At 39.9% G+C, this 24,561-nt stretch overlaps 4 protein-coding genes across 8 annotated transcripts; 2 read left to right on the forward strand and 2 right to left on the reverse strand.

Moving 5' to 3' along the window:
• Nucleotides 1–3,126: 3,126 nt before the first annotated feature.
• On the reverse strand, nt 3,127–5,223 carry oip5 (opa interacting protein 5). Its single transcript, XM_053503028.1, has 5 exons — nt 4,824–5,223; nt 4,664–4,730; nt 3,802–3,924; nt 3,364–3,445; nt 3,127–3,283 (listed from the first exon to the last, which is right to left on the reverse strand). Exons 1-5 carry the CDS (start codon nt 5,041–5,043, stop codon nt 3,170–3,172), a joined length of 606 nt encoding a protein of 201 aa, XP_053359003.1. The 5' UTR covers nt 5,044–5,223; the 3' UTR covers nt 3,127–3,169.
• A 124-nt stretch (nt 5,224–5,347) lies between these two features.
• On the forward strand, nt 5,348–9,582 carry nusap1 (nucleolar and spindle associated protein 1). Of its 2 annotated transcripts, none has more exons than XM_053503024.1 (12): nt 5,348–5,554; nt 6,562–6,621; nt 6,738–6,917; nt 7,003–7,081; nt 7,433–7,516; nt 7,651–7,763; nt 7,868–7,918; nt 8,002–8,156; nt 8,263–8,414; nt 8,513–8,626; nt 8,718–8,829; nt 9,255–9,582. In XM_053503024.1, exons 1-12 carry the CDS (start codon nt 5,480–5,482, stop codon nt 9,340–9,342), a joined length of 1,263 nt encoding a protein of 420 aa, XP_053358999.1. In that variant the 5' UTR covers nt 5,348–5,479; the 3' UTR covers nt 9,343–9,582. The 2 variants fall into 2 exon arrangements, with proteins under 2 accessions (XP_053358999.1, XP_053358998.1); XM_053503023.1 differs by having other exon boundaries at nt 5,349–5,554; nt 7,003–7,147.
• On the reverse strand, nt 9,549–11,631 carry ndufaf1 (NADH:ubiquinone oxidoreductase complex assembly factor 1). 3 transcript variants are annotated; one of them, XM_053503027.1, is made up of 5 exons: nt 11,575–11,631; nt 10,462–10,994; nt 10,140–10,325; nt 9,921–9,995; nt 9,549–9,811 (listed from the first exon to the last, which is right to left on the reverse strand). In XM_053503027.1, exons 2-5 carry the CDS (start codon nt 10,960–10,962, stop codon nt 9,671–9,673), a joined length of 903 nt encoding a protein of 300 aa, XP_053359002.1. In that variant the 5' UTR covers nt 10,963–10,994; nt 11,575–11,631; the 3' UTR covers nt 9,549–9,670. The 3 variants fall into 3 exon arrangements, with proteins under 3 accessions (XP_053359002.1, XP_053359000.1, XP_053359001.1); XM_053503025.1 differs by having other exon boundaries at nt 11,405–11,606; XM_053503026.1 differs by having other exon boundaries at nt 10,462–11,021; nt 11,405–11,606.
• A 1,135-nt stretch (nt 11,632–12,766) lies between these two features.
• Nucleotides 12,767–24,243, forward strand: rtf1 (RTF1 homolog, Paf1/RNA polymerase II complex component). 2 transcript variants are annotated; one of them, XM_053503021.1, is made up of 18 exons: nt 12,767–12,930; nt 15,314–15,424; nt 15,575–15,725; nt 15,840–16,044; nt 16,437–16,557; nt 16,700–16,811; nt 16,956–17,097; nt 17,267–17,444; nt 18,160–18,242; nt 18,358–18,445; nt 20,094–20,201; nt 21,185–21,262; nt 21,368–21,489; nt 21,584–21,641; nt 21,761–21,838; nt 22,465–22,563; nt 22,715–22,832; nt 23,195–24,243. In XM_053503021.1, the coding sequence occupies exons 1-18, from the start codon at nt 12,847–12,849 to the stop codon at nt 23,299–23,301; spliced, it is 2,043 nt and encodes a 680-aa protein (XP_053358996.1). In that variant the 5' UTR covers nt 12,767–12,846; the 3' UTR covers nt 23,302–24,243. The 2 variants fall into 2 exon arrangements, with proteins under 2 accessions (XP_053358996.1, XP_053358997.1); XM_053503022.1 differs by having other exon boundaries at nt 12,768–12,930; nt 22,718–22,832.
• The last annotated feature ends 318 nt before the right edge of the window (nt 24,244–24,561 follow it).

Below are 24,561 nucleotides of genomic sequence, written 5' to 3' on the forward strand. Positions count from 1 at the left end.
GCGTCTGTAACAGACGATCAAAACACGGTGATGTAGATAGTTATATACCTCAGTGACTGGAATGCAAAGTCTATTTTTTGGATTATGTTGACAGATATGCAAGCCATACTGCGCATTATGTTAAAAATATTTAAACCGCGTGAAGGTCGATCCGTGCCAGTCTCCTCCATGTCATTTAGTTGGCGTGTTTACTCAGCCAGCTTTACAGTGTTGGTCTTGTACGTGTCACCCAGAGCAGAAGCAAGAGGATACGTGAACCCTGTCACCTTAAGTGTCTCTGTGTAATAATCTCGATGAGCTTTGCTTGAATGATTCCTCGGACCGTTAATATTGCATGTGAGGTCTGAAGTTTGTTCACATCAAAGCTAGCACTTCTAAGCACGTTGCAACTAACTGAATATATCGAGCTGAAATTTTCAACAACGCAGACTTAAAACACTTTTGTGTAACGGTTAAATAATTTAGAATTCATTGTTACTATGTTATGGTATTACCAGGGTGATTAGGCAGAACTAGCTTAATTAACCATTGAACTGATTTGTAGCGGACCCTCTGACATTCCCAGTAAAAAAAAGGTTGTGGGCTTTGTTGCATTATTGTTCCACTTGTTATAGCTTACGACATTGAGTCAAATCATGTTATATTTGCATGATAGTCAGTGCATTATGGACAACTGAAATAATGATGAAAAGCAACACCAACCTTAAAATGCTTTTCTTACTTTCGCCCTTAGTACTCGCATGACACCAGGTCGTTCTTACCTGGAGAGAGATGAAGAAAAAAACAGAAGAACAAAAGACTTATTATAGCCTATCTTACCTGCAGGCGGGGGTGGAGTAAAGGTGTGACGAAGCAACACTGATTTCAAGGGTCCTAGGTGACCATGGGCCCTTTAAACTCTATGAGAATTAAGAAGCGCTGGCCCAGTATAGTAGGCTTCCAAGAGGCCCAATCTCTGTCTTTAGCAGCGCCTTGCCTCCTTGTCTGATTTGCACTCCTTCAGCATAGCTAAGCATCGAGTGCTCCTGGAGCATCACCACTGGCACGGATCAACCATCATTATTTAGAAGCAATAATCTTATTATGCATGAACAGAATAGTGCCAGAATGGTGTTTTTTTTTCTTTCTTTCTTTTGTTGAATGACCTGTAGCATATTTCTAGTCGTAGTGTGGGTGTATGTATGTGTGTGTGGGTGGGTGGGTGTTCGTTACTGTTAATGTTTCTTACTCGAGCAAACTGGAAGCTGATTTTCAGCAGAGCTCATGCGTTCATGACAAAACAAATAAACAAAAACTAAGTAAATAAAATCGTCGTACAGGAACGAGAGAGCTAAAAACCTGGCGGAGTTGTTCTTTATGCACACTGCATGATTTGTATCAGTACATCAGCAGAACATGCACAGATCTCCATTATGCAGTCAGAAAGCAGCAATAGAAGCGACAAGTCACAGTGGCGCAAATGCTTTTAAAACACGTGCCAGATGTTCTGCAAATGAGCCTGTCGGTGTTCGTGTATGGGAATGCGGGGGGAGGGGGGATAAATTAGCTACTGCATGGTAAAAGTGGGTATCACGTGTTGTGCTGCATGCAATAATTAAGCTTTTGCTTGGAGAAAATATAATGCAAAAGGAATGTGAAGTCAAGCAAGTGGACTGATTGATGTTTGATTTCTCCCTTAGTTATATATCTATAGTTATATATCTACAGTATACAGTATATAAAGACAGTCATCTTCACTTGCATTATTATAACCCATTCTGTATGAAACTTTACTCATTTTTATTTTTTAAATACATCTTTGTCAAAATTTTCAGTTTTTTTTTTTTTTTTCTGATTGGTTGCCCAGTATATCTTAGCAACTGATCAGTACAAGTTGTTTAAGTGTTTTAGACAGATCACATCAAAAATTGACAGAGGTCGTTGAAGAGGTTAATACATCACTTTTATCTGTATTTTAATCCACTTAATGCCATATCATGGTTTTTAAAGTTTAAAAACCTTATTGTTTTCTATTCCACACTATTTGTGATTTATTTATTTTTATTGTATTTATGTTTGTCACAGGATGGGAACGCTGTACAGTCTGTTTGGTTAAATCTATGCACTACAGATGCGCTAAGCATGCTAAAATAAACCTCTTGATTTTTTTGTACAATTAAAAAAAAATCCTGTATAACAAAATTTAGCAATAAAAACAGCATGGTGCCAATCTTACAGCTGCCCGTTTTATTTTTCTGAACATCAGACGGCGAAAGAGAAAAATCTTCACGTCGTAGTGAAACAACTGTGATGATATAATTCCTCTATGTCCCGGCTTCCAGAAGGACATCACCCCTGACCCCATGCTTGTTCTCTCTTACAGATATCACCTCTTTTAAATTCTAAGTTGTCAATGCTAATTACCAATGGAAGGTTTATGAAGTCTGGTCTCAGTTCTTGGTGTAGTTAAGGAAGGAGACACAATGAAAACGTATCACTCCCTGTTGAACATACAGTATGCTACTTATACAAGTATACAAAAAGTTGACATGTATACAGTCACTCTTTGTTTTTATCTGTCTTCTGCATCTCTTTTTCTGTCACCTTTTTTTTTAGCCTGTATGACCAGATTAATGGGTTGTGCCATGTTTGACATTTTTATCGTTTGTTTAGGTTTGTTATACAGTGGAACACTGACTCAAACTTGTATTACAAGAAACTAGAAAAAGTAAAATGTAATCGTGCATTTAGAGCTACCAAGGCTCACTGATGTGTATGGGGAGCGAAGGTTGGCCTAAAGTTTAGCCTGATCCTATAGAAAAGCCTCAAGGTACTGACAGAGTGAATGCTGGCTCTGATAGAAAGGAGTCAGAACACTTAATGGGTTAGTGGGCTGCATATGGGGCTTGGTAGCTGCAGACCTGCTTCAGGGCCGTGCCCAGGCTGACCGGTGCCCTCAGAAATAAACACGATGTGCCCACATGATGCAATATGTATGTCAACAGCAACGGCAGTGTAAGGTCAACAGACACGTCAAAAACGATGGATATTTGTGCAAAAACGAAGATTTAACTGAAAAAATATGAACTTTATTTAATCCGACAAATGTACAACACAAGCATCTTATTTCCTAAAAACAAGCAGAAAAGCATAGCTACGGGAACTAGATTACGAAGAGCAATAAGAGATGCTAATCAGAGACGGTGGAGGACAGAGGAAGATGGCCGTGTCCCAGTCTGCTCTCGTTCAACATGTCCTTCAGAAGGTTCACCTGCTTCAGCTGAGCTTTCAGGTCCTGCTTCATCTGTGCAGATAATCCGGATTACATGTTTACACGGAGCATAAAGTGTCATGTACATTAGTGCTAAAGCTCATGTTCCTCACCTCATTGATGCTTCTTCCCAGCAGTCTGTGTTCGAAGCTGACTTTAGAAGCATTTACAACGGAGCAGTTATTAAGCATGTAGCTGAAGATGAACAAAAACAATCATTACAGGTTAAAATACCGTTTTCCCTTACAGATTTCAAATTTTAAAACTAATTTTAAAAAATAGGCATGGTTTGTCCTTTATTTAAAGATGACGAGCTATAAAAAAAAAAGTCTATACAGATTTTTAGTTTTTACAGTTTTTCCATCATATTCAGTTAGCACAAAACAAAACTTGTAATCACTTTTTGTAAGTCGCTTTGGATAAGAGCGTCTGCCAAATGCCTAAATGTTAATGTAAATGTACAAAAAGTTAATATTAATGTCAGCTAGATCATGACATTTAAGTTAACAAGCTAGCTAAGATTTAAAAATTTTAAATTGTGATACTCCCACCAATTCACGGCTTCTTTCAGCAAGAGAAAGAGGCCTCTCAGAGAGGACAAGTGCTGCGGCGTGGAGTGGAGCACCAAACCGACGAACCGGCGACATCCGGAACATTCCAGGGCTTTGTAAGTGCTGCGTGACAAGTGAAAATGACAACACGATTAAGTAATTTTCTGAATCTGAATTATCTGAGATTGTGCTATAGTAACAAATATATAGTTTACAATAAACGTATACACAAACGAATGTAAAAGGAGATCCCTAGCTAATGCTAATCATCCTGACTGAGCTACCTGGATCACAAAACAAAGCTGCAACAAATTTACTGTTGTCTGCTTGAGTGTATTTAGGTATTTTAATACTTGATGTTGTGTGTTAGCACCCTGTCCAGGGTGGGTATACGAGAATATGAATATACTATATTTTAAGTATAATCACTATAAAAATATAATTGTGCTATGTTCCATTTAATACGTATAATTCTGATGTTTGATTCTGACTTTGATAACGATGCAAACTAGCTTGCTGTAATGTGACTGTTGCTTAGCAACAGCAGCTTTGTTCAGTCATACAAATTTTAGTTCAGATGACTCTCTCTTGTACACACTCACTTATCGTGTATCTGGAGCAGGTTACACACGCAGATGCTCCATCACATACTTCCAACAATTTGAAAATAGTCTAATCTGCACGGCTTTGGACTGTGGGAGGAAACCCACCAAGCATGGGATGAACATGGATGGATCCTGGAGGTGCGAGGCGACTTTTGCTAACCGTTTATAATTTCTTTTTCATTTCCTTCATTGTTTTTGAAACAATGTTGTTGAATCGATCGGATGGTTAGTGATTTTGTAGTACTGTGTTACTTTACCAGAATTTTAGAGGACCCTCCTTGCTCATCTCAAGCTTTTCTCTCACTCTGACATCTTTACTGATTTCTGCAACAAAAAAAAAAACAAACACATTCATGTTATGATTTACTTTAATTAAGGCACAAACCTAAAACAAAGCGTTTTTAATTCTGCCCTTACTGAGACAAATGATCGCCTTGATCCACTTGATCTCCCCGCAGGCTCCCAGGGAATCCCCCAGCACCAGGTTGCACTTGGAATTGGCACAGTGAAATACAGAGCACGTCTCATACTGCACACACTGCGCCTGCGCGGCCTGCATGTCCCTCAGCTGAGTGGAGATCATGCTGTTCTGGCTGCTGCTGTCACACGGGTCGCATTCACTCAGAAATCCCGACATCTTTCTCTGCGTTCACTCTTCCTCCACACTGAAACTCTTCCTCCACACTGACACACTCCTTCTACAGGCTTCCCGCTCGGAAACACGTAGCGTGCGCTATAGTAAGTGTGCGCGCGCCATCACCTCACAGCCTCCGTAGGTACCCTAGTAGAACGTTTGAGATTCGGGCGACTCTGAAGGATCTCTTAAACACCGCCCATATTTCCACCACGCACCAATCACAGCGCGAGAAACAAAGGTCGGTGTGTGACGCCGAGAGCACGCCAGCCAATCAAATAAGCGCGTGGCGGTTTTTGAAAATATGCAACAATCGGGCGCGTGGAAGGGAATCAGTTAGTTGAGGCGCGCGTGAACAGCTTAAAAAAAGAAAACACGGTTAATATCTGGTTGTGTTTGTTTGTGCTCGGTACAAACCTCTTCAGGATCGGCTGTGAAAATGGATTTAGACTCAATGAAGTATGCGGACTTGCGGCAGCTCGCTAAAAGCGTTGGATTAAAAGGCAACATGAAGGTGAGACGGTTAATAATGAAGTTGTTTAACGGCAAGGAACGTTAACGGATCCTGTTAGCAATTGGTGCTAACGCTAGTTTCAGCTTTGCATTAAAATAATAATCGAGACGTGTGGACGTTTAAATTATGCCGGATATTTCCTATACTGCAAGGGATACGTGTATTGTCTACGTGTATGTGCTATTTTTGCAACAGGTTTTATGATCCAAACATCTCAAATGTTAATCAGAACCAGAATAAGTTGCCTAAACTAACGTTAACTAGCTTCACAACACTGTCACAAAAAATCCAGTGCAATAAATATCACTTGATATTTTAAAATAAAAGGCATTTAATAAAATAAACAACTTGAATATAGATCTTGCCTTTGTGAATTAACGGATTAATTGTTGTGCGCTATAAGAAAACAGTAAGTGCAAGCTTCAATAACTTTAATATTAATCTAATTGCAAAATAATGTTTACTTAGATAGACATTGAGCACTGGTTTGTGCTTCAGTGCTTGGTTTCCATGGAAACGTATGATCTTGGCAGAGGGTGTGGCAAAGCAGGTGACCTCCGCCACCCTTAAAATCATCCTTGCCACCCTAAAAAAAGCGTGGGTTTTTATATTACAGTTTATTATGCATACTCACTGTGATGAAAAAACCTTTTTTTTGCTAGAAAGATGAGTTTTGTGTTTTAAGAAAGTCCAAAATTAAGAAAAAATAATATGCCAATAATTATTCAATATAACAATATTCCATAAACTTTGGAATGCTTTATGTGCTCGAAATTATCAGGATAGCCATTGGAAATAGATTTTACATATGAATAAATACTTTTGTCTTAACATGCACTTCATGTTTTGTTTTGTGTTTGCAACAGCAAATCGTTCTTGTTCAGTGTTTAAACTGAATATTTTGATTCATAATGGTGATAATTAAACATTCACACAGCATATGCTTATCGTGGAAATAATCTGTAATAATCCTGTACTGTGTTTTTTTTTTTTGGTTTGTTTTTCAGGCTGATAAGCTGCTAAAGGCGCTAAAGCAGCATTTCCAGCAGCAAGAAAGCTCAGAGAATGTAAGTAAGGATGCGTGGGATTAAATTATTAAAAGTGTCCGGGAATTATTCAATGTTAACAAGACGATGCTTAGCTTTAAATACTCATTATTTGAATTTAAAAATCACCCCTCTAGGAAAACAGCATCACCTCAGATGAAGTGCAGATCCCACAGGGCGTGGCAGCTGAGCCCAAACCCGCGAACGATGCGCTGGTCACCACACGCCGCGGGAAAAAACAGCAAACCAAGAGAAAGCACTCTGGACATGGAAACAACAATGATCCAAATCCTGAACCTGAGAAGAGCCCAGTTCAGGTGAGGGTGAGAAGATGTGGAGCGTCATTCGTTGCTTGATTTGTGAAGAAGAACGTATAATAACTTTAAAAGTGTATATTTCCAGGATGATGCCAAGGCACCTGCAGAGGAGGAAGTAGAGGACAGCGGTAAAAGGAGCTCTAAGAGGAGGAAGGTGTCCTCGGGTAAGGACACGGGGACTCCAGCTCCAGAATCTGTTGAGATCACAGTCACTAAGGGAAGCAATAAAGGTGTGTTTTAGGTGGACCGATATCTGTGTACATCTGTGTGATTTAAATTGTCAATATTGATTTACAAGTTGAGGGTAAGGTTTTGTTAAGTTTCTCCTTGTTGGAGGATGGGAATTACGAGTTTTTTAGCTATAGTTACAAGCAGCGTGAGCAGATTTTAAAACTCTGTGAGAGAGAAAAATATCACTGGGTCTCCGTCCAATTCGGATCGATAATGAGAGAATTTCTGAAATTATCAATCTTCTTTTAACCTCAATTTAAACAAAGCCTTTCCTTTTCTAACAGATGTGGTGAAGAAGACTGCTGGAAAAATCCCCCGTCACGAGGGTCTGATGAAGAAGAAAGCAGCTCTGAGGCCAACCACGCCAAGTAAAGTCACATAATTTACATTCTTATGTTTTTTTTATGCTGTAAGAGTGCAGTTGCTTGCTGACATCGCACACACATCTGCTGGGAAAAAGTGCTACAGGTAGTGATATTGTTCCTTATTCCGAAATCTGTAGACTTCAAGAAACTCCACGAGGCGCATTTCAGCAAGATGGAGTCCATCGATTCCTACGTGCAGAGAAAGAACAAGCAGATGGAGGTGCTCAGGAACTCAGTGAAGGATCTGAAGGTTTTATTCTTATTCATTTGTGCATACTTCATCACTGATTATTATTCTCTGACAGCACAACATGGAGTCTTTGTGTTACTAAGCGTGCTGCTGTTTTTTCTCAGGCTCAGACAGAAAACAGTACTAAGAAGTCGGCAGACGCTAAGCCTCATGGCGTAAGTTAATTCCTTGCCCTCAGCACACACCCTTTAAATACAAACATTTGGGCCGCAGATCAACACCATCTTAATGTTTGCAGAAGCTGGCGGTTAGCCGAAACTCGCTGTTCAGCCCGGGTGCGTCGGAGAAGAGGGCGGTGACACGCAGGGCCACTCAGGTTCCTACCAGCAAGCCGGTGAAGGACAGCGCCCCCTTTAGACCATCCATTCTTTCAGCCAACAAAATAAACGTCAGGTCAGGAGCATGCCATGAGCTCTGGTGTTACGTGTTAATAATGTGTGCTGACGAGATGAGGCGAGTTAAAGTAACAGTGCCACGGCGTTATTATTTTTATTTAAAGGTTTTCCGAAACGACGCAGGACAACGAGCACAAGCGCTCTCTGTTAAAGACTCCAGCCCGCATGTCTCCCATGTTTCCGCTCACTCCTACTCCGGGCAGGAAGTCTGAAGTGCAGGCGAACAAGAACGCCGTTCCCGTCAACAAAACCCCAGGTCAGAGAGCACACACACACACATACACACACACAATCGCAGTGTAGTGAAACAGCATTTTAGTAAAACATCCGTGCTTTTATCAATTTCTTTCTCAGCATTGACTCCGTTCATGTTCGGAGGCGCCGCTGGTACTCCAGGGACCAACAAGAAGAACGCGTTCGATCTGAAAGCAAGCCTCTCTCGGCCGCTCGGCTACAAGCCGCATAAGGGTGCGTGAGGAATTTATTTTAGGAATTCATTGGCCTCTTTGTAGATCTCTTTGAGATTTGTATTTATTTTGTTTGTCTTTCATCTGTTTAGGGAAGCTGAAGCCTTTCGGAGTGCCGCAGACGCAGGAAAACGCCGCACTGAACAAATCTCAAACGCTTCCATCTCACCAGAAAAACTACAAACAGCACCAAGTGCAGACGCGGTCAGTGAGACTCTGCTACTGAGCAGAATAAAGTCATTAAACACAGAACTAAGTTGTTCATTTACTATTTATTAGGGATGGAAATCAGTACTAAATAAATATTTTGAACAAAAATATGAAGATTGACAATTTGAAAGACAGTTCAATAATTATTTTTTACAATAATTGTAAAAAATACAATTACAGCTAAATGCGAAAGTTTACACACCCGTACAAAGAATGATTTGTCCTGACGAACCTTTTTTACTGGTTTATGTTAAGATAATGGTTTGCCTTTCTCTTCATAAAAGTGATAGAAATGTTCTCTACATTCATTTTCAAACCCAAGGCTGTTTGATTTCATGTTGCTGGAGATTGTTGCCTTGTTGTGCAGAATGGTTGTGTGTTGTGTAGAGATTAACACTCTGATTTCATCCCTCTAACAGAGACGAGCGGCGTGTTAAGCACAACGAGGACAGGAAGCAGAAGAAAGAGAAGATGCTCGGTGCCAGACGTGGACTAGTCATGGCTTAATATTCCTGCTTTTTTTTTTTCTCTCTTTCTCTAAAATAAGATTTTCAAACTGTAGCTACTTGCACCTTTTTTTAGCTTGTGTCTGTTTTTTGTCAATGTTTGATGCTTTTCCCCCTTTTTATGAGAAAAAAAATCTTAACACCCCAATAATTTGTACATATGCCAGAATTTTGTTGCTGAGTGACGTAGACACTTAAGCTCTGTTTTCTTTAACTGTTAAACAAGCATTGTGTTTTATAATTCCTGGGTCCCCGTGTGTTTCTTTCAAAAGTTTGTGCACCCAACACATTCCTATCCAGTCCAGGGTCACAGTTCAACTCCATCTTTGTTAAACTTCCGGGTTCCTCTTGTAGAGTTCATACGCGAACTCCTCTATGTGAGCGCGGTCGTTACACACAGCGATGAAGTCGATCTCTAACTGAAACGGTCCGTCCGCTTTGTCTCCCAGCGTGAAGCCGATAGTGTTCACCTGAAATCCAAAAAACATTAAAGTGAGGAGGACTTACTTTCATTTGTGTGAATTAAAAATTCATAAAAATAAATTATGAGAATTTTCCTGAAACTGAGAATTATCAGACCTTGTCGAGCCAGAGGGCGTGCTGGTCGTCCTGTACTCTCCCACGGCTTGAGAGAAAAAATTTAGAAAAGGGGATCTGTGAAAGTAAGAGAATAAAAAAGGTAAAACCTAACAAACAAATCTCTTATTAGACTTTATGATAAATAACTATTAAATAGGACTGCTACTCTGTTTAGCTGGCATGACCTTTAATTTTTTTATTTTTTTGTGGCACCCGCACCTTGACGTCCTGCCAGTACGGACCCCCTCGAGTGTACATGAAGTAGCTGTACATGTCATCTCTCTGGTGAGAGAAGTAAGTCTCTGCTGAGATGTTCACCATCCACGGCCTCCCGTCTCCACGGATACGCAAATACAGCGTGTTAAAGTTTGACCAATCAAAGTGCTTCTTTCTGTCGAATGAAGACTGCAAAAACACAGTCACGTTAACCAGCCAGAGCAGCATCACATTTTACTCAGTTGATTATATTAGTTTAAGGTCTTATTTAAAAACAAAACCAAAGGCAATCGAAAAACGAAACTCAGGATTGAGAAGCACTAACCCGAGGCTGTTTGGAGCGCAGAGTGCAGTATCCGCTGTAGCGTGTCTCTCCATCCCGTGGTGGAGCCGAGCACAAAGAGCCATACAGCATGCAAGTGGAATTATTCCTTCCCAGTTTTATATAGGCCTCACTGCGGCCACCGATCTCCCTGTCCGAGGTGACCACCCACTGACTGATTGACTCTGGGCCACGGAACTCCCACAGCACACGCGTCTGCTCCAACATATGCACCTCCAGCGGCCGTCCCTCGGGTCCTGACCAGCGCTCCATGAGCTCGTCCTTCAGGAGCCCAAAGTGCTTCTTTACCCCCTCCACACCCTTTGAAAAGTCAAAATTTATCTTCTGCCAGGGCCATCGTGTGTCCGGAGCCTGGCCTGGTCTGCGGTAGTCCCGTTCATACACAGTTCGGATGTTCACTGTGACAGGACAGGTGATGTGCAGTTGAAAGAGATGCCTCCAGGATATCCCAGAGGGTTTCAGTAGCCTCCCTGACAGGGCCATTACCTTTGAGCTCAAAGCACTCTGGATCTTTTCTGGAAAGCAAGAAAGAGAAAGACAACCTGACCATGTTACTGACTCAATTCTTCAAAAAGAAACTTGACAATAGACAAATAGAGTGCAACCAATAATACATCCCCGTGTCTTAATTACGCCAGATTCTTCATGACACACTGCTTTTTATACTGTAGTCTGGCTGTTCTGTAACCACCTAGGAACATGACTTGGTCACCAATCCTAAGCAGTACATGATGGGATTTAATACATTTACTAGTTAATCTAAATTAGGGGTCTTCATCCCTATTTAATCACTTCTTTAACCAGTTGGTCTTAATAAATCTCTAATCAATTATAAAGTGTGGCTGCAACCACACCAGCCCTTCGTAAAAAAGACTGAAAACCGCTGTAATGATAGAACAGGCAAAAATAACAAAACATCACTTACCTACACCCTGAAATAACAGCAACCAAAGAGCAAAAGGCGACACTGTTTCGTAAAATCAATTTACAAGCAGTGACAGAGTGCGAATAATAAAAATAAAAAACTTTAATATAATGCGATATAATATTTCAAATTACAATTAAAGAAGAAATGCTTTTAAGAAATAGACTGACATTCACGTTTCTGTAAGCCGCCATTGTGGTCCGTCGCGTAAAGTGTCCGGAGAGAAAAAAAGCGATGCTGCACACTGGTTCCGGGATCCGCGCGACAAGATTATCGGGGGAAAATGTTTAATATAAGAAAATAAATGGAGATGTACAGTATCTGTTGGACGTGTCAAGTGTTTGTTTATAAAGTGTAACGTTCGTACTGACCTAAAGTTTAATGACTACATGTAATAATGCAGTAAATTTAACTATTAAAACATTACTTATAATTCAACTAATAATAAAAAAAAAACCATCTAAACTTATACGAATACATAATAGCCTCCAAACATTTTATCTTATTATACAGCAACAAATCAGCGAGGAATATACTTTTTTTTCTGATCATTGCAATAAGGTGATCATTGCAATAACTTGAATCAAAACAAAATAGAATACAATGTACATTCATTACAGTAAAGGGAAAACAAATGGCAATAAAATAATAAGTGTCAGAGAATTCTAAAAGTAAATTGTTATTTTATAAAAATCTAATTAGTTTAAGAGAATTAAAAAGTGAGTTAATTTATATTATAAACAGAGAGAACAATAAAATATTTTTATGATGAAGAATTTTGTATTTAAAACAAAACAATGAACTACATGTTCGAGAGGTTTATTTTCAGGATTTTCACACTAAAAATTATGTATTTCATACTAAAGGAGTGAGATACATTGAGGTGTTCGAATTGATTACATTTTAGAAGAGTTAATCTTTTTTGTCTTCTCACGCTCACAAAACACATGCATCAAAGTTTCATGTAGTGTAGGAGCATTTATTTTTTATCCCAAAATATCACAAATAAATCTGACAAAAAAACAGTTTACAGGCTAATATTTTGGAAGATCCTAAAATAAACTTCTTTATTTTTGTTGGAAATGCAGCAGTTATTAGACATTAGCCAGGGTATTAGATCTGACTCAGGAATAATTATTCCTTAAGTTTAAAAATGATATTATTAATATTATTGTTATTGTTATTATTATTATTATATTTCCTATTTGTTATGTCAATACTATCCAAAAGTAATTTAGATCGGATAATCCCGCATGAACTAAAGGCTAGGTGACTCTTTTAAGCTTTTACTGACGTCTAGATGACGTCATTGGCCCCTTGATGGTTGGAAAAAAAACATAAACACGTAACGCGCATGCGCGTTCTAGCGCCGCCGTCTGTGTTCGTGTCCAAAATAAGCACGAGCGCATCCACCGCGGGTAGCTTAGCCTCCAAAGCTAACCATGGTGAACGTAAAGAAGCGGAAAGGTCGGGTCGTCATCGATTCCGACTCGGAAGACAGCGCCAGCGATGACAATTTAGATCAGGTAAAAACGAGATATAATTATTTTTGCTTAAGAATTGGAAGAAGTTGTGTGCTGGTTTTAAAGGGTCTCTTTTGGGTAACATTAGCACCGACGTCCATGCTAGTAGGTAACTGCGCTGCAATTTTTTTAAACATACCTGCATTGCGTCCAGTGTTCTTTGGTGAACCTTTACGTCACAGCACAAGCTTTTCGATGATTGGTCGAGTTACGCAGTTTAATCCAATTGTAGTTTGGAAGGCGGGAAACTGTCAGCCAATAGTAATAAAGGGGGCGGGTTTTGCCTAAAAACAAGTGGGAAATATTTAGAACGCAGGTGCAAAGAGCGCTAGCAAGCTAGTTGCTTAAAGAGCCTGCTTAACAGCAAATAATTATAATCTGGTATATAAAAATAGTCTGCAAACACAATGTTTTTATTTCACAATTAAGCACAATCCATTTCAAAGCATTAAACTCAGTAGTTGTTGTGTATATTAGGTGCTGGCCTGTTAGCTAGCATCCTTGCTAGTTAGCGTGCTAGCGGGTTAGCTAGTCCTGTACGCTTGTAAACATTCGAGTCCAGAGCCAATCCACGAAGTGTTTCTGCAATTCATTTTAGATTTATTTCAAGCTTAATAAGTATTAAAAGGTTAAAGTGTTAAAGAGCGCTAACGTTTTGTGTTTTCAAAAGTAAGTGCACCCTAAGGCTGGAAATCTCTGAAAGTCACTGAGATTTCATCTAATGGTTGATTTTCACGCTTTCTCTTAAATTGTAGAGACAGAGGAACGGATAATTACACTTTTAAAAGGCAAATTTCTGCATTTCTCCATCTTTTGTGCTCAGCTGTATTAGCTTTGCACACACTGGGGCTTATTTCTGCACTGAAACTGAGACATGAAGCTGAGAACTAAAGCCAGAGCAAATCCCCAGGCTGGCCGAGCTAAGTTTATCCTGCATGATGATGATGATGGAGATATAAATGTGTCTTTGGCAGAATTATCCTCCTGGCTATAAACACATCACAAACACACACGACTCGCACTGTAACCATAAATCCTGACACTAACGCCAAAGTCCATAAAGTAAATCAAATCTGACACGCACAGTGTTGTTAGTTTCTCAGCAGTGTGACCTCTCATTTGTTGCTGAATGAAAGTAATGCGTTTTATCATCTGGTTTTAAAGTATAAATCAAAGAGAAACCGGATTAGACAAGCTATATTTATTTATTTATTCCCAGGAAAAACTATTCCCACTTTATAAAGTTAAAGCTCCGGAAGTTTTCTATATGCCCTTTAAACAACATCTTGTCCCAAGCTGTAAATTTCCCCAGCATTCCGTGACCTCGGGATAGTCAGTGGTGAAGTGATGCGGCATGCAAAACAACGGCTTTGAGTGCAGGCATGTTTGCATGCAAGATACAAGCGCTCCGAGTTAAGAGCTCTGAGTCAAGTTTGAAAATTCGGTAATTTTCTTACAGTTTTGTATCTAAGCTTCCCCTAATGAACTGGACTCTATATTAACTTGAGGACATCATCTGTTATATTGAACTTCTAGCAGCCTAACACACAGTATGACTGCAGCTCAATCCCTGCTATCTGATATCACCAAGTGATTCATACACATTTTCTTACATTTCATACACATTTCTGTAATTTTCTTTTGATTCTGTAAAGCTGCTTTGCGACAGTGATGATTGTTAAAATTGATGTACAAATGAAATTGAACTGAATTTAGGCTAGGTGTCACAGTGGCTTAGTGGTGAGCACTGTTGCCTTGCACAACCAGTTCGATTCTCAGCCAGGTTAGGTTAGCCCCCCTAAACACCCCATGTGTGTGCATGGAGTTTAAAAGTGCTCTCTGTGCTTGTTGGGGTTCCTCTGGTTACCCTGGTTTCCTCCACCAGTCCAAAGACATGCAGATTAAGCTAATTAGCGTTCCCAAATTGCCCATAGTATGTGAATGAGTGTGTGTATGTGCATGCCCTGTCTAGGGTGTACCTTGTGCCCAAAGTCTCCTGGAACAGGCTTCTGGCCCCCCCTGACCCTGTATACAGGATTAAGCGATATAGACAATAAGTGAGTAAATGAAAGCTAGACATACAAGGTTATCTGGGCTATAAAAGAGATTTGTCTCTCCCTCTTGTTTCTAGAAATACCTTTTATATATCAAATTATCTGGTACCATTTATATCTAACCCTTACCTGAAACCGATCAGTTTTCAGCTTATGTCTCTGTTATGATTTTACTTTTACTGAAAAGTTATTGTGACTTTACCTCAACTTGGTGATGGAGCCTGTTTTCTTAGCTTTCATATACGGCAGTTGTACAGCAAAGTGACGTGATAAAACGCACACTGACGTATGAATGTCTAATTTACTTTCTTTTTCTTTTTTTTTTTTTCCAGGAGCTGCTGAGTTTGGCCAAGAGGAAGCGCGTGGACTCTGAGGAACCGGAGGAACCCGTCAGCAAACCTGCGGCTTCTACGGACTCCGAGACGTCCGACAGCGATGACGAGGTACTTCACCGCATCCTTATTCCACTGATCCTCCTTTGCAGGTTATGTCCCGAGATGGTTTTGGTGCCGGTTTGCTTTCTCAATTCCATCTGGTTACATTTTCAAGCTGGCTTTGTATTTCTATGCAGTTTAAAATGTGTGTGTATGTAGTGGACTGTCGGAGGCACCAAGGCCAAGAAAAAGGCGAAGCCCGGTAAAGGACCGGATAAAAAGAACCCCACCAAGAAGAAAGTGAGCAAAGCGGCTTCCTCAGGGAGCTCAGATGGAGACAGTTCTGCTGAGAGCTCTGCCCCAGAGGAGGGTGAGTTTAGGAATTGTTGACTTATTTGTTGCTTCTCTGATTGTTAATCCCATGTTGCTGTTTATGTAAGCATGTTCGTTAAAATGACATAAAATATCGCTGATAATCGCGCAGGCGAGGTGTCCGACTCGGAGAGCAACAGCTCCTCCTCTAGCTCGGATTCAGACTCGTCCTCAGAGGACGAAGTGTTCCGGGACGGATACGGAGATGATCTGATGGGAGACGAGGAGGACCGGGCACGGCTGGAGCAGATGACTGAGAAAGAGAGAGAGCAGGAGCTTTTCAACCGTATTGAGAAGAGAGAGGTGCTCAAACGCAGGTGAGGAGAACACACACACACACGAGTAAATGTTTTCTGACTCGAATCTAATTACTGTTTTTGTCAGTAGAAAGTCAAGTACCTCTCAATGCAGAACAGAATGCTCAAGGTTTAGAGTCAGATCTGATTCGAAGATTTAAACGCGGCTGCCTTCAAACCCTCCGCTGTTGAAATTTGACTGCAAGTGTTTGCATCAGTAACGTTTTTTTTAAAAATAACTTAAAAAGTGTAAAAAAAACAAAACATGAGGCTTAGTTTGTTTGCATATTTATTTATTTGTACCAGTTAGTACACCAGCGTGCAGATTTGGACCCAATTGTCTGCTGTAAATGTCTGGCATGCCTTACCTCCGGATAATTTGTCACCCCAAACCTCTCCTGTGTTCCACTTAGGTTCGAAATCAAACAAAAACTAAAGACTGAAAAGAAGAAGGTTAAAGAAGAGAAGAAGAAAAAGAAGCAAGAGGAGGAACAGGAGAAGAAAAAGCAGTCTCAGGTTACAGACACTCAGGTGGTGAGTAGATCAGTGTCTCAGCTTCTCACAGAAATCCAACCACCTGGTCTTTTAAAGAGAGGTTTATTTTTAATAAGTAAAAGTCTGGAGAAGTTGAATAATGAAATAACATCGCTCTACTTGTTTGTCGATCTGCTTTTAGGTGATGTCCCATAATAAAGAGAGGAGGTCAAAGAGAGACGAGAAGCTGGACAAGAAGTCACAGGCCATGGAGGAGCTGAAAGCCGAGCGAGAGAAGAAGAAGAACAGAACAGGTTTGTTTTCTCGTATATTTTTGTCTGAGTTTTATTTAATTTCTCCCACCTCTTATTCAATGCACCAGCCTGTGGTTGGTACACAACATAGATTTTTCACAGTTACTGACCACCACTTTAATATTTAAACTTTTAACCTCGCAGCTGAGCTCCTCACCAAGCGACAGCCTCTAAAGGCCAGCGACGTGTATTCTGACGACGAGGAGGAGGAAGAGGAAGACGACGACAAGTCCTCAGTAAAGAGCGACCGCAGCTCGAGGTTATCGTCCTCTGATGAAGAAGAGGAGTGAGTGTGGCCTTTGATTTCTTTTTATAACCAAAAAGAAAGAATTGGCTTTAAATTGTTTTTCGTTTATACGTAAAGTCGTACTCGTGACACATGTTATGCACAACCTGTGATTGGCTCCTTTTTACCCCCCCCCCCCCACCCCCCCACCCCCCCCACACACACTCAGGAGAGAGGCCACGCCCCCAAAGTCTCAGCCGGTGTCGTTGCCGGAGGAGCTGAACCGCATCCGTCTTTCACGGCACAAACTGGAGCGCTGGTGTCACATGCCCTTTTTCGCTAAAACGGTCACCGGGTGCTTCGTCCGAATTGGCATCGGCAACTGCAGCAGCAAACCTGTCTACAGGGTACGAGCTACTTCCTGTTTAATATCCCGTGATCCTTTGCGTCAGCCAGGCTAGAGGGAAATAGCACTGAGGCAATTTTTAAAGAGATCAGATATTTAATTAAATTTATAAAATTATTTCTTATGCCTTCTCAATCATAAAACATGCAAACTCATCTGTCTCAAGTGAGTTTTAAATTAAAGATAAAATAGCTAGTTGATTAAATTATGATTCTAGCTAGTTTTTCTGAATTTTATAAAATAAACATTTTGATCAAAATAAAATATTATATAAAAATAAAATAAGGTATTTCATAAATATGCAAGATCTATAATGTACATTAGATAACTATAAATTATAAATATAATACAGGTAATTGCATCATACATCTTTTTTTATTAGCTATACTTAGCTATATTATAAGCTATACTTAGCGGTACTTCATTTCAAGAATAGTCACTAATAGTCACTTTTTAATCAGAATTTTATGGTTTTTAAATAATACAGTAGGGGCAGTATTATCCTTTAGTGTTTTTTTTTTTTTTAGGTAGATATTTAAAATTATTGTTAAATTGCTAGCTTTATTTAGTTATTAGTTAATATAATTGTTGAAAATTAATTTAAAACAGCCTTGTTCAATTTGTATATTAAAATTGACTATAAAGTATTTAGTAAATCCCCCTGTCATAACCCCTATTTAGACTGTCCGCATGTTTTTCTTGTCGCACATCCCCAGGTGGCTGAGATCGTAGATGTGGTGGAAACGGGCAAAGTCTACCAGCTCGGCTCGACGCGAACTAACAAGGGTCTGCAGTTACGGTAAGCTGTCCGTCAGACCCGTCTCAATAACACGTTACACTACATGACAATATCTGCAGATGTCTACTGTCATTATAGCTGAATTAATATAATTTATATTTGTGTGCATGTGAAGACACGGCAACGATACCCGGGTGTTTCGGCTCGAGTTTGTGTCCAATCAGGAGTTCACAGAGAGCGAGTTCATGAAGTGGAAAGAAGCGGTAAGTGTGCTAAAAAAAACATACAAATGTGTAGTTTATTAGGGGTGCTCGGATCAGGGTTTTTGGGTCGATCTTCCATCCCATACATCAGAAGCAGCCGATCTCCGATCACTCTTGATTTAAAAATTATTTTTTTTTTTATTGTGAAGTATTGATTATTTGTGTACTGTTTGTAGCTGTAATAATGACTATTCTAAACAGCAGTGCACAAATTTTGTTAATATCTGGAAAAGTATCATGAATGTAAAACTTTTATTTGTTGCAGGGCAAACTGTGAGTTGTATTCCATTCTCTTATTATTTAATGTAGAAACTAAAACCAATAGAACAACCTACGCATGACTATAGAGTGAAATTTTCCTTTTCTAAACTAGCATAAATGGACTCTCTCGCACTGAAATGCGACTGTCTGGTTATACTCACTCATTATAACGTGCAGCGCATGGAACAAGGCATCGAAACTCTGCGCCAAACGTTTCGAAATAAACGCAGACCTGAGTCACTTTGTACTGGTCGAGCAAATAGTTAGGCAGCGAGGGCAGGCATTTCTTTGTAAATAGCAAAATTTCCAGACTTTTAAGACACAAGTCTATTCTTCTTATTCAGAATGTGTGCCTCTGTGCTGAATAGTCACTCAGAGTCAGCTCGCATGCATGAAGCAGTAAGGTAACCCCGGGCTGCCTCGGACACAGTTGGGAACCGCTCTTTATTTCTCTTTGCGGTATTATTCCTGTGATAATGGTTTTAGGCTTTATTTTCTGCAGTGTAGGGCTCAAGCTTTTTGAGCACTGCTGCTACAGGTGGCTAAGTGAGGGTCGATTTACAAGATTTAGCTTCTGGCTTTGCAGATAACTCTTCATACTCAAATTTGTTGTTCTTAAGTGACGAATAAGGTTAGCTGTATTTAAGCCTTTGGCAGACGTTCCCTCATGTGGAAAATTTTTGGATATTGCAAATTTACCATCTTTTAAAGAGACCTGGTGATATTCCCAGACTGGTGACGGCATGGTGCTGTGACTGTCGACTCGATTTTCCTTCATCACAATAATATCGGTGTGTGTGCAAAACTGTCAGATTCTGCAGCCGATCGATTGGAGCCCTGTTGTTTATAAATTAGTAATCCGTTTAAGAAAACCTCCATGTGCTTATCATGAGGTGATTGTTGTACTTATTTCTTTAAACTGCACTTTGGTGCCCTCACTTCTGTCTGCCTGGTCTAGTTTTGGTCCTGTTTGTGTTGCTGTAGTCACACTGTCTGATACTAACTGTGTACTTATCTGACATTAACCAGGCAATCTGATTTGCCTGTATCTGTATTTATACTAAGTGCTGACACTATGAGATGAAGTTAATTATATCACAATCAACAAATCTAATTGTACTAATGTTGGTAAATAAACATGATTGCAGTCCAGGTTAGATAAACCCCAACTTATTTCAGAACGCACTTCTTCATGGCCGTACTTTGGTAAATGATTAAGAAGCCTCGCTGTCATTAATTCCTGATTTATTACTCATAACTATCTCATAACTCGGAGCAGCAGACAGAATATCTGTAAAATGTGGTGTATGTGACGGCTCTAGCGAAAGCTTTTATAACGGTAATGTGTTAGCCGAATGTCTGTTAATCTCGGTGTGAACTGTTTCAGATGCACGGTGCAGGAATGCAGATTCCCACCCTGGACGAAATCACTAAAAAGGAGCAGTCTATCAAAGAAGCCGTCAACTATAAATTCAACGACAAAGACATTGAGGATGTGAGTCCCCTTCTCCCCCTTCTTGTCTTACAGTTACCCTTCCTCCACTCTTTTCACACACGCGTGCACACAACATAAACATGGTTTTAAGAAATCTCTCTAATGGCACTCGATTGAACGACAGACTAACGGAATCACTGCTGTGAAGTAGAAAAACAAAACAAATGAACCTGCACTTTACCTTTGAAAAGAATTGCGCCAGAGCAGTGTTTCTGTGTAGAGCAGAGAAAGTGTGTGTCTGTGAAGCCGAAAAATAGTGTGTGTGTGTGTGTGTGTGGCGGGGCACGGTGTCCAATGACTCACATACACACAGATACTATGATACAGAGCAACCTTGAGCAGAGAGAAAGTGGATTTTTAACCTCTCTAATGACACTGGCTTTTGCTTTATTCATCATGCGCGCTGTACACACACGCATACAGACACAAAATAGAAGATGTTTTACGGATGTTGATTCTCTTAATATTTAATGTAGAAACTAAAACCAATACAACAACCTACGCATGACTATAGAGTAAAATTTTCCTTTTCTAAACTAGCATGAACGGACTCTCTCACACTGAAATGCGATTGTCCGGCTATACTCACACACCTTCGAACAAGGCATCGAACTTGTAAGAGAAATTCACTAAGACCCAGCGGGGGAAACGATTACTCACAATTCTGCAGCGCAAGAGAAAAAAAAACCTTTGGCTCAGTTGTAATCATGTGAAAACAAGAAGCGCATGCATGATACTCAGTACTCGTAAACCAAGACTTGTTCGTTTTTCAAGTCAAAATTGATTAAAAATCTAACGTTACTTGCAATTCAAGGTTCCACTGTAGTCTTTTTTTGTCTGTAATAAACAGTTAAATTATCCATTAAGCTATTTTTTCAATAATAAAGCATGCAGAGCAAAACGTGCACACTCTTTCTTGAGAATGTATTTAAGTAAAACTTTGTATACACGATATAATAATATATATATTTTTTGCACAACAGATCGTAAAGGAGAAGGACAGATTCCGGAAAGCACCTCCGAACTACGCCATGAAGAAGACGCAGCTTTTCAAAGAAAAGGTAACACTCCATAATAATCAACACTTTATAACGCGTTAAACGTGTTCTAAGTTATGTTCTTTATAGCGCATTAGACGGTGTAGTATAAACTTGTGTGTGTGATAGGCAATGGCGGAGGAGAGTGGTGATGGTGATAAGGTGAAGATGTTGCAGGATCAGCTGAATGAGCTGGAAGAGAGAGCTGAAGCATTAGACAGACAGAGAACTAAAAACATTTCTGCCATCAGGTAAACAAACACACACATACACACACACTTTTGTGTGTTTGACCACCTGTGAGTCTGGGTGTGCTTCTGTAACATCCCTTTTCACGCTTCTCAGCTACATCAACCAGAGGAACCGGAGCTGGAACATCGTGGAGTCTGAGAAAGCCTTAGTGGTATGTAGAGGTGCCACAGTGACGCGCTGCGTGCTGTCTGTGTGTGTTCTTACTGAACTTCTGGAAACCTCACTGTCTCTCTCTTTTTTTTTTTTTTTTTTTTTTTTACATTTCCTCAGGCTGAAGGTCAGAACTCCAAAAACCAGCAAATGGACCCGTTCACCAGGCGGCAGTGCAAACCTACCATGGTGTCCAATGTAAGCCCTGAGCTCTACTTTTTAACGCAATCTACCGTTTTTAGGATGTTACCAGAGACCTAGGCGTGCCCTGTGCCTTCTGTTAGAGAAAAGAAATCAACAGTAGGATTGAATACATAAAGCAGATAATTAAGCAGAGTTACTTGTGGTTTTCTTGTAACAGGACATCCTTGAGTGTTCTATTCCTTTTATACAAACAAACACGACTTCAGTGACGTATTTTGTTAAAGAACAAGTCATACTTTCTGTTTGTAGTTACGTTTCCTGTTGAGGATTGTTCATGGAAGCACTTACTTCCTGTCCTCACTTAAATTATAGCAGCTATAATCACACTTTTCCAGCCTGTCTCTGTTTGCGCTAGACTCCTTCCATAAATATACATTAAACCAAACATTTTATTTACATCATCAATGACTTCAGGCTTCAGATACGAGGCCCTGTGAATGAGTTATTGCCCTAGAAACGATAATGTATAAATTAATATAAACTTGTGTTTAATTTAACATCTCCTGACCAATCAGAGTCCAAAATAGAACTACTTAAGTTGATCAGTGTGTTGTGAGCGTGTCTTCTCTGCTGATTACTAAATCGATATAATATATATAATTCCTCTCTCCTATTTCCAGGCCAGAGACCCATCAGTCCACGCTGCTATTCTTGCCCATCTTAATCAGAAATACGGTTCAGGTTCCGGCCAAGACAACTCGCAGCAGGTCAACAAACAGGTGAGCCGAGAAGGAGGTCCATCTGAGCACCACTTCATGTTTAGTTTAATTACTTAATGGTGGTGTTAATTGTCTTCTTATAGCACGTCAGTGTGCTTCTGATTCCCGAGAGCATGATCTACACCATTACCTGACTTGTGTGTGTTTTAAGCAGGGTCCGGCAAATCTGAGGGATAAAGATGTCACAAAAACCACCAGCGACCTCTCAGAGGACCTGTTCAAAGTACATGACTTCGATGTCAAAATCGACTTGCAGGTCCCCAGTGCTGGTGAGTGTGTGTGTCCTTGTTTGTGTCATGTTCCTTACTTTTTCGATTCATGCACTGACACTGTGCCTTCACTTTGTTGCACAAAATTGACTCTCTTGAGGTATGTTCATCTTATTGAGTTGTAATTTTATCTAACGTTGAAGTAAAGATGCACAAATATAATTGTTAATATTGAAAAACATGTATGTATGTGTATATATAGATGGATAGATGGGTATATATCTGGGTTGTTGCAATTTATTGCTAGTAGGTCAGATCAGTAACATTCTCACCTGGCCTCGATTATGATTTTATCGTCTTGTAGATTTTATAAAGTATAAATCCTTATACTTTCTAAGTAGTTTAATGTGTGCGTGTTGCAGAGACAAAGTCCCTGTCTGTGAGCTCCAACTCCCTGCCGGTGAAGGACGGGGCTCCTCGCCGCTCACTCAACCTGGAGGACTACAAGAAGAGACGAGGCCTCATCTGACGCTCCCGTCTTCCTGCCTTCCCTCCATTTAACCCCTGCATGTGTTAGTGAACTGCACCAGGGAGCCCAAGGCTGTCTGTCTCTCTCTTTCTCTCTTACTTAAATGTCCCTTCTGAGTGTATGTCAAAGAGAGAGAGAGATTGTACACATGTAAACCTTTGTAAGTTTGTGTGAGTGTGTGTGTGTGTGTGTGTGTGTGTGTGTGCGTGTGAGAGAGGAAGAGAGAGAATGAGCGAGTATCCAAGACTGTAGTGCGAGACATCCATTCGATGAAACTTCTTGTGCAGTTTGTGTGCACAAGTCATCTGAAAATAAAACAAAATACGAAAATCCCATGACATGTGGCAGCTTTTTGTTTCACCCCCCCCACCCCTTTTTTCCTTTTTTTCTTCCCTCATAGCCATACTTATTGGAGAGAAATCGTCCACTGGTTAATTTATACACGAGCACCTGACATTCTGCGTGCTGTGTGTACTGTCATGTTCTTTTTTTTTTTTTTTTTTTGATGTTCATCCAAATCCTGACCGTGATATTTAAATTTAAAAAATAAATACTTGGGGGATTTTTATGAAACATTTTTCTTTCTCCTGAAGCTTTTTAATGTGTGTGTGTGTGTGTGTGGGTGTTTTGAAAGAAGTTTCAATCTTGGTGTCTTATTAAGAACACCGTAAGAGACTATTAAATGACGTCACTCCTGTAATGGGCAGAATCTCTTTATTGTATGAAAACTTTTACTTGGTGGAATTTCTTTTCTTTGTTTTTTTTCCCCCCCTTGTACTTTGGCGGTCATCGTTCCATCCAGAGCTGATTGCTATGTGATTCTTATTAGTTATTAATGATGTCTTCTGCTCAGTTCTCTCTCGTATTCATGTGGCATGCTTTGTAAATAAGATTTGGCCATTTGGGATGAGTGCGACACCAATAAAGAAGCACTGTTTCGTACCAGTTGTGGACGTGTGTTCATTTTTGTTTAAAAATAAAATATACCTGAATAAAAACTCATTCTCTAGTGTATGATTTAGGAGTTTTATTAATGATTGTCTTCTTGGTGTTTACTGGCGGGTGGCATCCACTGTCTTGCACTACCGCCCCCTGCTGGTCACAATCTACCTCATCTTTCTTTCTGTTTTCCTATTGCTCTATATTTATATTCTAAAATACTTTTTCGCGGTGTATTTGATCTTAGCAAATTCACATCGGGTGTACTTTCAATGAGTGTGTATATCTTATTTTATTTTATTTCATTTGTAATTAATAAAA

This window comes from Clarias gariepinus, chromosome 8, assembly GCF_024256425.1.
Source record: "Clarias gariepinus isolate MV-2021 ecotype Netherlands chromosome 8, CGAR_prim_01v2, whole genome shotgun sequence".
NCBI lineage: Eukaryota > Metazoa > Chordata > Actinopteri > Siluriformes > Clariidae > Clarias > Clarias gariepinus.